This window comes from Aythya fuligula, chromosome Z (genome assembly GCF_009819795.1).
Source record: "Aythya fuligula isolate bAytFul2 chromosome Z, bAytFul2.pri, whole genome shotgun sequence".
Classification (NCBI taxonomy): Eukaryota; Metazoa; Chordata; class Aves; order Anseriformes; family Anatidae; genus Aythya; species Aythya fuligula.
The window spans coordinates 23,188,198-23,200,868 of NC_045593.1; the positions used below are offsets into that span (position 1 = coordinate 23,188,198).

The 12,671-nt window shown below is 37.1% G+C and overlaps 1 protein-coding gene across 2 annotated transcripts in view; it reads left to right on the forward strand.

The window, feature by feature from the left end:
* The window catches only part of ERBIN (erbb2 interacting protein), a 77,687-nt gene that overhangs the window by 10,842 nt on the left and 54,174 nt on the right, over positions 1 to 12,671 (forward strand). For both annotated transcript variants that reach the window (XM_032205314.1, XM_032205315.1), the window contains exon 3: positions 2,815 to 2,932. In XM_032205314.1, coding sequence (XP_032061205.1) covers positions 2,815 to 2,932 — 118 coding nt within the window. The remainder of the gene's footprint in view (positions 1 to 2,814; positions 2,933 to 12,671) is intronic.

Here is a 12,671-nt window from a genome sequence, read left to right on the forward strand (position 1 = left end):
TCTTTCACTGGAGAAACTTTGTGAAGTATCTCAGATTACTTAAGCGCAAACACTGGAGAGCTGAAATGCCACTTTGATCACATCTTTTTTATAGAAATTAATATTCATTGCTAGTTCTGAAATCAGAAGACAAAATGTGTGCAGAATGAACAGAACACTAGAGGAAGGAGTGAGATTTAGTTCCAGTGAGACTTTCAATAAGTACAAAGTGGTCATTGCAACAGATTTATTTCCATTACTATATCCTATCTTGGTGAAGTCAGATTAAGTACTAAATATTTAAAATTGTTTTGTCCCAACTGTGTGTAAATCTTCACTGTCGCACAGGATGATTGTGGAATGCTCTGTTCATTTTTTTGAATGCTTGTCAGAACCACATGAGGCTTTGCTGATTTGGATCTTGTGGAAAATAGATGAAAATAATAAGGATATAAAGCAGTTTCAGGATAGTAAGTTTGCTGTTCATCAAAAGCCCTGGATTCCAGTGAAGCGAACTTAGTTTAGAGCTTCTACTGTTTTATTCCAATAAAAGTGTTCCTTTATTATAGACTTAGGCATGGTAGATTTTAAATTTGCTTTTGAGGGCCTTTTATCAGCCTTTAGACTCGTTCAATTGATTTTAGAACTTCCATCTCGTCTTTTAGTTTTCTATATTAAAAGAGTAAAATTAAATGCTTAAAAAATAGAATAAAATACCTTCCTTAATGGAAAAAAAAAGTCTTCTGAGATCTTTTTGTGCATTAAATTTCTGATTTATTTTTGAAATCTTAAGATTTCAATTAAGGAAACATCTTCCCAAATGGATAATTCTCTATAATAAATAAATATTCTTTTTGTAGTCTTAAAAGAAGAAGAGGGACTGTACTGTAGGGACAAAAGGAGTTCATGTTGGAGTTCTAGACCAGAAGAGTCGTAATTTTGGCTATTTTTGTGGTCTTAACTTTGATAAATTAAGCATTCTTTTCAGCTTTTATGTCATTCTGGTTGCTTTTTTTTTTTTTTTTTTTTTTTTTTGCTACCTTTCAAATTTTCAAAAGAAAATGCAAATTCAAATACTGTAAAAGAAACAAGCCAAGAGATGAGGGAGTAGTAAAGACATATTAAAATTTAATTTAATTATTTTATAGAGATTTTAATCTTAAAACTATCTGTAGAAGGTTGGTAAGGGAAGACCACTAAAATTTGAAATAATCCTAATAGATCTGGAGCCAGAGTTTCAAGCTTTGTATACCTTTTCCCTAACCTAAGTTTTAGTGTTTCAATTCTGAAACAGGCTTCTAATTAAGACATCCTCTCGGAAAAAGGGTGCAGTACATGTTAGGCTGTCTAGCTTTCTGAAGCCTGGTTAAGAAATTCCCACTCTTCCCTTTCCGTTTGTCCCTGGTGCTGTGTTTTTTTCCAGTTTTACGGTTTGCTGCCCTTTGTATGTTATGGCAGAACTGTTTTTGGTCTCTGTTGTCAACCTGATACCCAAAGTGATCTGTCAATTGTTCTTGTTTTGTTGATTTTTTTTTTTTTTTAAATCATCCTCAGTCCAGTGTACTTCAAGTACTTCCGGTGTACTTCAAAAACTGGTTCTTGCAGTGGGGCTTCTCAATTAAGTTGACCTAATTGAGCTGAGGGTACAGTATGAGCAAAGTACATTGAGAAAGGAGGAGAAAGGTGGTAGAGAAGGATTTTGCTTTACCTGAAATACTGGTATTTAGTATCAGTTCCAAAAGTAACTGGGTATTTGAAATGCTTTCGTCGTGTGTGGCCAAGTAATGTCTGAAAAGATGCACTGTCTATTCCAAGTTATACAGTGTACATTTGAGATGAAAAGCTCAAACTGTAGCACCCACTTTGCTGGAAGAAGCTGGAGTTCTGTAGTAAAAGAGACTCTAATAATATGATTTCTGGTGCTTACTACCAGTAATGGTGATCTACTTAATTACTGAATCTGCAAACATTAAAATACAAAAACAGAAGGAACAGCTACAAAGTTATCCTGCAGAATTCTCCCACTCTTTGTATTTTCTTTCCTTAGGGATCTTGCAGTTCCTTTTCACCAGACTAATTAGGAAAATTTATGATTGCAGGAGTCCAGATTACTGTTTTTAGGGATGAGTTTTAAGGTTTTCTCTTCTGTGCCACTACTACTGTCATATTTTGTCAAATTGCAAAGCTTCTGGATAAGAATGTGAAGGTACCTTTCATATAGGAAGGGCTCTGACTCTGAGCTAATATTAGATGTTAATTATAATAACTAGATGCAGAAGTTATTACACAGATTTTCCTTAGATCAAACTTTCATTAGTTCTCATTGTTTTGTTAGCTTTTGGAATACTTGAGCTAGAAATTATGGAAGGGAAATAAAACTTATTATAACGTAAAATGGATTAAAATGTGAAGTTATTTTAGAGAAGATTAATTCCTACACAAATGCTGTGTCTCAGACTTAAAAATGGATTTGTTCATTTTTTATTTGTTTTGAAGAAACTCTGGGGTACCACATGGCACGCTTATCATGGAAAACATTTTGCGAAGTTTTCAGGACTATGTATAAGGTCACAATTTGAGACACTGGAAGGAATTTGTAGGAAGTACTAAGCACAGCTATCAGCTTGCTGTGGCTGTTTGTACTTTTTCTGCTTTCCTAAGCATTTTAAACTTGGTCAAGTTTGGGGAAAAAATAGTTAAAGTGCCTGTAGTCAAGGACTCTGAATTGTCTGGCCTTCAAGCTGTGAGGTCAGAAGTTGAAAAGGATTAAAAACAAAAGCTATATAGAAGAAACTAAGAGAAAGTTGCTCTTCACTTTTTTCTTTGTTTCAATAGCAACTTTTTAACTGTCAGTCGCTGCACAAGTTGAGTTTGCCAGACAATGATCTAACCGCATTGCCAGCATCCATTGCAAATCTCATTAATCTCAGGGAACTGGATGTCAGCAAGAATGGTAAGTTACTTCACTTATTATATTGGGGTAGCTAAAAGGCAAATCACCACTGACTGTACAAAGATACCAATAAAAGTATAATTTTCAGAAGCTGTACATCAAATAAATATGACCTTAAATCACTGCTTAACATAAAAGATACTCTTTAACGGTCTGTGTTGTTTGTTTTTAATTATATCTGTCAAATAGATTGGTTTATAATTTTAAGATTCATTACTGAAAAATGATAGTGTAAAATGTTTCTGTATTCTCTCAAAAATGCCATTCTTCAAAGTTATTACTTTTAGTGGCTTTTCTCATTCTTCACTATACTGAAGAGAGGTAACAACTTTTAAAATTTTGCTGGATTCTTTTTTTTTTTTTTTTGTAATTGCTTTTAGTTAACTTCAATGATCTGTCTGAAAATTGTAGTAAGACTCAGCTGCTTTTCTATTCTGATCTGGGGATGATAACCTCTGTTGCGTGGGGATAAAAAGTGAATATGGACAATGACTAGCTTATGTGACTGACTTTCATTCTGTGTGAGTCAGAGCCTTTTGTAAATTATGAAATGTCAGCCACGTATTGTATATATGGGTATATGGTTTGGGTTTTTGGTGGTGCTGCATTGGGAAGTTGGTAAATCTGTTCAAATGTGAGGAAGTTGAAATAATTTATATTGTGTTATCAGGCTTGTGTGGTTTATTTAAAAAAAAAAAAAAAAGCTCAATCATGCTAATTAGTGAGAATGTGATGATCTTGACTTGGTAATTCAAACTGAAATTAGAAGACCTTTCTTGGCATCATATTTGAAAATAAGAATGACATAAATTTTACATAAATTACATAAGATTTTATCATAACAAATTCATTGTTTTATTTGGACAGCTAGCTAATTACAACTATAAAATTAAGTAAGTTCTGCTTTATTGTGAAAGTATTCGCATTGCTGAGGTGTTGGCATTCTCCTTTATTATCCATTGTAACCCAGTCTCTACTTAAACTGTTACTTCATTATTTTTGCATAATGAATACAGCATTTAGTGTAATAAATTGACCTGATTGTTACTGCTCTGTTCCTGGTACAAGTGGATTAATAGCCTTGCTTAAAGAACACTGTCCTTAAACTTTCGTAATGACAAACAACTAAGAAAGAGTCATCCTTTTGTCCTTTTCTGGGTGTTAAAAGGATTAACTGTTTCCAATACAAGTTCTTGATAAATAAGATTTGAAAGCAGCAAAAGGGTTTTTGAGCTCTAGGGTTGGCAAATTCCTTAGTTTATGTACATAAATAGGCAGCTGGTCACTTACCATCTAGAGAGTTAGCCGTTCATCCAAAACGGTGTAACCTTTAGCTAAGCATTCAAAGAGCTGCTGAAAGAACACTAATTACTCTGAGGCATATAAAGAATTTAAAGAGGCAACGACTGAAAGATATGCCATCCCTATAAACTGTGAAGCTCTGTGTATTAGTGTTTTTTTTGTTTGTTTTTTTGTTTTTGCTGTTGTTTAACACCTTTCAGAGAAACAATAGCACACTAATTTAAACAATAATCATGAGCCTGTTCTTAGTCTTATCAGTTCAGATAGCTTCTCTGCTCGGTGTTGCACATCAGAAATAGTCCTCAGGTCACATGCTTCTTCACTTGGGATGTGTCATCTAACACCATTCCTGAAAGCTCTTTAAAACTCCAAGAAAACAAATCAGGATCCCTGTTGGCTGAAGTACTAACAGGTTGTTTATTATTGTTTCTAATAAATATGGTATTATTTGATGTCTCAGTTTGTTGGCTTAAGTGCCTTTTTCTTCTCTTTCCTGGTTCACTGTTGCAAGCATTAAACATTTCTCTCAACAGCTGCAAACCTATTTTGTTTTATTTCATTTGGTAAGACTTTACAGTTCAATTTCCCACAGTCCATGATGGCTCTGATGTTCATCCACAGTAGAAAAAAAATATGTTTTGTTAGATTTCAGAATCCCCAAATGGTCAAAGTTGGAAAGGCCCTCTGGAGGCCCTCTGGTCCAACCCCTGCTCAGCAGGGGCACCCAGAGCAACACGGCCCAAGACTACATCCAGGTGGCTTTCGAAGACCTCCAAAATTGGAGGCTGCAAGGCCTCTCTGAGCAACCAGTGCCAGCGCTCCGTCACCTGCACACCATGGAAGTGCTGCCTGGTGTTTGGTTGGGACCTCCTGTGTTCCAGCTGGTGCCTGGTGCAGTCTGTCCTGGCGCTGGGCACCACTGGAAAGAGCCTCAGTCCTCTTTGCACCCTCCCTTCTGGTGTTCATACGTGTTGACAAGATCCCCTTCAGCCTCCCCTGCCCCAGGCTGAACAGTCACGGTTCTCAGCCATTCCCCATAGGAGGGATGTTCCAGTCCCTTGGACAGTTTTGTAGCCCTCTGCTGGACTCTTTCCAGTACGTCCAGGTCTGTCTTGTACTGGGAGCCCAGAACCAGACACAGCGCTCCAGGTGCTGCGGTGTCACTGAGCAGTGGGGCAGGATCACCTCTCCTGACCCGCTGGTGATGCTTTGCCTAACGCAGCCCACGACGCTATGAACCTTCCTGCTGCAAGGGCACCTTGCTGGCTCACGTTCAGCTTAGCACCCACCAGGACCCCCAGGTCCCTTCCTGCAGAGCAGCTTCCCAGCTGGGTGGCCCCCAGCCTGACCTGGTGCCTGGGGTTGTTCCTCTCTAGGTGCAGGACTCTGTACTTCTTGTTGATTTTCATGAGATTCTTGTCAGCCCACCTCTACAGTCTGTCAGAGTCCCTCTGGATGGCAGCTTGGCCCTCTGGTGAATCAGCTAGGACTTTCCCAGGACTTCTTTGTGAGATACTGAAAGAACACTGGAAATGGTGGGTTTTGTGGGAAACACAGGAGATAATTCTTTTGATAAATTGAGAAAAACTACTGGGAATGAATCACCAGTTTTTGTGAAGGATGGTGAGAAACACCAAGCTCTAGAATAATTTTTTTTTTCCTTTCTTGTGAGATTGCTGTGGTTGTGGCAAATAAAGGTGTTTTTAAAAGCTCCAATTTTGAAATGCAGTCAGGCTACTTCATAAATTGCAGTGTCTGTCTCTTCAGCCAGCTTATTTAGGGCAGAAGGAGGGCTGTAGCACAGGAGACTTACCCAGGTTTCTAAGCAGAACAACATACATACATATATATCTGTGTGAGTGTGTGTGCATATTTGTTTTGACATATAGATTAAAATAAAAATAGCAGAAATTTTTCAAGATAAATGCTATACAAAATAGTCTAAGAATGCAGTCTTGATGATGTTTTAATAGCTCATAAAAATGTCTTCCTAGCTTTCATATTTAAACGTCCAATTTATTGTATTCACTATATAAAACTATAAAATGGAAGCATGGCAGATGTGTAGATGAAGGTATTTAAACACGCCTACATTTAATCAGAACAAGGTTGACTTCATCTAGTGTCCTGTCTACCATGGTGGCCAAACATAGAAGCCTAGAGAAGGTTTAGTAAAGTGCAGAAAGCCAGGAGACATGCACACTTCCCCTGTATGTTCCCAGCATCCAGCACCTTTCGTTACTGAGCCAGACAGGGTGCAATTTTTATCCAGTAGTCTTCATTTAACTACTTCTCTGTCAATATATCTAGTCTTTGATGTGTGTTTTGAGGTGTATGCTCAGTTACAGAGAACAAGCTGGTAGCAGCTGTGTGTCCTTGAGCACACAAGTCTTTGTACAACTATTTAGTTTGCAATATGTTCATGGCTGCTGAAGAGTCCATGGTATAGATGTAATCTAAAGTATCAATCTGCTGCTATGTGTGCAGTAAGAGTTAATTTTTAACTCCGCCTTTAGAAAAAAAATAAGAGGCAATATTTTTTTTTTTATTATTTTTTAAGTAGTGAGGACTTCCGTTGTCTTTTTATGGCAATTTAATCTGATTCCCGAGGCTATTATAAGCCCTCAATATCGAAGAACCCATTACTTCTTTCCAGGTATACTTGAGCTTTTACATGGAAGCTTGATGGCCTCCTACTCATGGAGATAAAATGATACTTGAATAAATGGTATTTAAACAAACAAACTGTGTTCCTATATCAGAAAAGTTGCATCCTGGATTGGATAAAGCATGAAGAGATGTCTTTTACTCAATCCTAGCTGGTTACGTTGTAAAAAGAAATTGCAACACACAGAGTTTAAGGCAAAAGTAGAAAAGAGTGTTTTCTTTATGAAACTAAGGACAAATTCATTTTTTTAATCATCTGTGGCTGTTGTTCATGTATCAGCAGTTGTACAGGAAAATAAAAATAAAAATAACCAGAACAAAACACAGTAAAAATTAAACTCTAAATCTGTCCCTTTCAGGGCTTTTTAACCTCTTGAATTTTATTTTTCTTTAAGAGAACAATCATTTTCTTGTGGCCCTGGAATGCAGACAAGTCCTCTTGGACAATATGAAGAATTCTTATGAAAACATTTCTCCCCTTTAAAGAAGGGGAAAGCATTCATATATAAATGTATGGAAGAGTTAAATATACAGGTTACTAGAAGCAAGTGATATGAAATTCTGAGGCATATGATGAGATGACTGCCAGGGAAATTAGTCTTCCCTGGAAACCTGAAAATGTGCTTTGAAACCATTTGTGCCTGTGGAGCTAGTTGAGTGGGAAGTCTTGAGACAGTCTGTTTTTTTCCTACGCACAGGTGGTGAGAGGAAAACATTGAATTTTTAGTTTGTATATTATTAGGCCCTTTAGAGGATTAAATAACAAGATCAAAAAAATACCTAACAAGGCCAAAAGTAACATGGTGGTTTGGAAATTCAGATCTCTTCAGTAGTCTCTTGTAGATTATGGAGTGGTTCTTTTTCACTGCAATGTTGAGGCAAATTTAAACATGTTACCATGTCAGTCTGTGTTGCAGGGGATTTTCATGGAAAAATACACAATCTGGAAAAAAACACAACACAAACCTAACTGCCAATAGTACTATTTTAAGTCATGTTAAAGGTTTTTGTTAACAGATGCAAATCTAGATCAAATATGTTTTCTTCAGTGTTTTAAAAAACATCTGCTGATTTGGCAAACTAGCTTTGGTATACTGTGTGCCAGAAGTCAGGAAGTTGGAAAACGAGTATTTAGGAGAATGTCTCGTTCTTATGTTGCCCATCTGTGGTGGATTTAGGGGGTATGGTTTGTCAATGAATTGAGAATTATTCGTAGTTAATGGGGAGACTGATCCAAGTTTCCCTTTCCACAAGGAGAAGTAAGAGGGGGAAGATCCTGAGTACAAAAATAATTTGCTATAAATTTGCTATTTTTCTCCATATATGAAGGAGGGGGATAAAAAGAGGACTTAGTTTTGTATCATCCATGGTAGTGAAATAAAAATATAATTGATCTGCTTCTGATTAACTGGGTCTGTAGCTTTATTATAATACATCATTATATATATTAAATTTATCCTAAATGTAGCTATTCTATCTAAAGTTCTTTAGACAAGTGTTTAGTGTTTCTTTCTCAAATATATTGTCTATCATATGGAAGATATTAAATAGTATCCATCTTTGCAGAATAAAGTTATCTCCGTGTATAGGAGAGGAAGTGAACAACATAGAATTTCAGTGCAGTTAAAGTGTAAGTAAGGTCTTGAATGAAAAACGAGCGTGTGTGGTTGAAATTCTGAAATGAGTTTTATACTAATTTCTTCCTGGTTCAAAGACATTTTCATAATGCAGAAAAAACAATGTATTAGTAATTTTTCCCCCCCTAAATGTGTATTGCATGTAAAGGCTTATTTTTGTGAAGTGATGCACTTTGGTAGTCATAGTATATCAACCAAAAGTGACTGGACAGACAGCATTAAGTTTGCAGCCCAGGGTGGTATGGGAAAAAGGGAAAAAGCAAAGCATATTTGTGTGCTACCTTTTTAGTTTCAGGATATTCTGGGGACTCCTGCTATGGAGATAGTTCAGAACCATGTGAGCTTTGGTAACCTTCCGAGACAGCATTATGAAAAAACCTCCTGTTTACAGCCTTTGTAGTATTCCACATCTGGCAATTTTACCCTGCCTTGGCACATGTAGGTTTATGGAAATTAGTGTCAGTCCTGTCTTCAGGAAGCAGCACTCTTGGTTTTCCCTCCCCCCGCCCCCCCCCCCCCCCCCCCCCCCCCCCCCAAGAAAAAACATTTAGCAATCTGTCTTACTCCTCAAACTCTTTTACACTGAGTAAGGGACATAGCAGACCTGGAGGTATTTTACCCTAAAAATTTAACCTCTTCACAATGATCGGAGGATGAGTGCTTAGAGGACTCCTGGTGACTTGGTTAACTTTCCTAGCTGTGCCAGCACATCTGTACAAGGAATTAAAAAAATAAAAATTAAACCACTGAGACTGTTACCTTGCATTCTCCACTGTGCATCAGATTTAACTATTTATCAGGCAAGTTACTGTTGTTGAAGAAAGTGGGGAGACATCTTTCACTTAAAAGTATCAAGAGGCATAAAATAGCATTCATTCTTATCTGAACTTTTAAAAATTTGATTTTCAGCTTTCAGATAAAAATAAAATAAAATTTTTCAATTTTGAAAGTGCTTTCAAAAAATGAATTTTAGAAATGCTAAACCTGCCTTAACCTTCTAATTGGATCAAAGCAGCATGCAGATGAAATGGAAAGAGAGACAACTCTAAGTATAGCATGCACATAAGCACAGATGTTAGTTTATTTTTTATAATGTTAGTTTATTTTTTAAGATGGTAAATATTATAAAAAGTTTACATTTCAATGCTGCTGCTTTTTCCACATGTGGACACTTGCTCTGTAAAAGAACCGTTTATCTTAATAGTGAGTAAACGTATTTTATTGCTACAAAAATGTATGTAGTTAAGTACCCACTTCATTAAAAAAGAAGCACTGAATATATTGCTGATACTGTATTTTATTCTGAATCTAATTATGTTGTAAGCGTTATCACAACTAGTTAGTACATTTTTCTTTAAAAATCATTAGAAAAGCTTTTAACTTCCTTCTGTCAGATTTTCAAATTTTTAGTTCGACCGACATTTTTGCACTAATCGTTACATGAACTGTTCAAATATTTTGTTTCCCTTCCAAAAATCCTCCAAACAGCCCTCAACTGAAGATTCAGCTTCCGTTTTCCATTTTTAAATGTAAGAAAACAGACCAGTGCACTTGGAGCTTACAAACCTGCAAATGACCATAACTAAAGGAAACTTCAAAAATTTGAGAGTGTAGAATTGCAGGAAAGCACTTTGTAAAGTGAAGATGGAGATGTGAACCTGCCTGCTAAGTAGCAAGTAGATAAATTGTCTAGCAAGTTGCTTCAACCAAAAATAAAGAAATCCAGTGGAGAACATTTTCAGAATCTTGTAATAAATAAATAAATAAAATAATAATAAATAAAAAAATAAAAATAAATGTAAGATTTTTAGATAAGATATTTCCTTGATAAGAACAGATGTTTCTCTAGTAAGGGAGCTTTTCTATTTAAACAAAATGGAGAGAGTAAAGAAAGTCTATGCAAATGTATTAAAATATGAGTTTTATTAAATCTACAGAAACTCTAGTAACGATGTTACATTTTTGACAGTTTTATATTTTGAGTTGTACTTCTTGAGAAAGGTAGCTCTTCCATAGATCTCAAAGATTACATATTTTTGCCTTTAGCAAGAGGTAGGCAGAAAGCCATGAATTCTGTAATGCTTATGTATGAGGAGAAACACTTTGCAAGGAATTTTAGGAGGTTTTGTGCTACAGCAGTTGTCAAAGTCTTCCTTATGAGAGGGCAAGGAAAGCAACTGAAAATTAACATGTAGCAGGTTTCAGAAGCTTTGAGATGAAAACTAGATGAAAATATATTTGCAATAGTTGCTCCTTAGTCTTGAAATGATTGATTTAGGATAGGCTTCCACTAAATAAGCCGGAGGTTCCTAAGCTGCTTGGCAAATACTGTTGTACTGAGTACCACCTTCTGCACAGCGGCCAACAGTTGTGCAGAGTTGCGACTCCAGCTCTGAGCAGGAAGGTGTTTCAGCTGCTCGCTTGCCTGATCAGGCATCTCATGGAAACCCGAGCTCCTTGGGTGATCTGAAACCCGCTGGGTCAGGGTATTCTGTAAGAGTTTTGGAAAGATGAAAGCAACAATGGCTGAGTCAGCACTGTGCAGCAAATTGATTCGTCTTAAAGACTGCTTACATTGTGAATAATGAAAGATCTGTTTTCAATATCAAAGGCATGAAAAAATCCTGAATTTAGGCATATTTTATAAATATATGAATACAGCTTGTGACTGAAACTATTTTAAGTTTTCCATTTAAACTCAGCGTTTACAAACATTTTTCTGTACTCTTTGGGGCAGTTGTGGCATGTATTCCTGAGCTCCGAAAATATTTTTGTTTCCATGTTCAGCTGGTAGGACAGCTGAAGCAGAGGACAGAGTGGAAGAGCAAACAAAAGTTGTTCTTTTTATGGTGGAGCTGCTTTCAGGCAGGTCCTAATTGCTGCTTTTCCAAAATTTGAGACCAGAGTGAATAGATTATCTCAGGGAGCAATGTACATAGTTGAAGTTGCTTTCATATTCATGCAAACTCAGCCTGTATGTTTGCCTCTGTGCCCTCTATGCTTGTAAGGATGCAGAATGGGAAGGATGCACAGAGAGCTGTAGTTCCACTTGCTGTGCAGCGAAAGGTCCTTTTGGTGTGGTGCTCTCTGGAGATTAAAAAATAAAAATAAAAAAATCTCATGTTTCACACAAGCTGAGATATTCAGCTGTAAACTTCTTCCTTTGGGGGCATCACCTATATGGCTTGTACAGGTCTTATGTTTGTTAGTGATTTTCTTTTTCTGTGCTTTTAAGGAACTGAAACATTTTTTTATTTTTATTTTTTGCAAGTCTGTGCTTAAAATCCTCCTACATGAGAAGAGGCAGAACTTGATTTAGAGGCAGTGCCACTGCTGTCTCTAGCAGTAATAGTTTGAGTAGCAGAAGCTTGGGAATAGTGGTTTTAGTAGTTGCAAAGAAAAACATGACCACATGTCTAGAGTATGAACACCAGAGCAAACCCCCATCTGCAGCAGGGCTGAAACAGCAGCATGCTAGGATTTCAGCTCTGGACCCCATTGCAGTGAAGGCTTCCGCCAACAGTGGATGTGACTTGCAGTTTTCTGTAAAGCTAGAAATGCCAATATTTCTGAGTGAAATCTTTTCCAGTGGAGACAAAGGATGGTTCTAGTTTTCCCTCCTGCTCCATAAGTGATGCTGGCCCTGGTGTTAAGAAAGGATTGTGCTATGTTGGGGAGGAGATCAGTGTAACTCCAAGTGGTGAGCGAGACCCCAATTATACTTACAATTGCCTTAATCCAGCCTAAACAAAGAGGGAGATTTGTGCACATTTGCTGTATTGAGCTGCGCCAAAATAATCATTGCTCTCTGGGGAGGTAGAGATCAGGCAAAATTCCTTATTTCAGCCGTGCTATGTGATCCAGAACTGAGGTTGATTACCTACATACTTCTGCCTGTTGACCTGCAATCCCTGTGTGACCTTTCTGGTATGCCATTTGGGCATGTCCTCCAGCTGTTTTGGTGATCCTGATTAACCACCACTCTGTAGGTTGTGCTGGCTAGCTGGTGAATTTTTGCCACATAGAGTTCTGAATGATGAATACTTTCTTCTTTTGGCTCAGTCCAGACAATAATTTTAGATTCTCTTCCTTATTCAACTGCCAAATTTTCCTTGTCAATCTTCCAGGCCCCC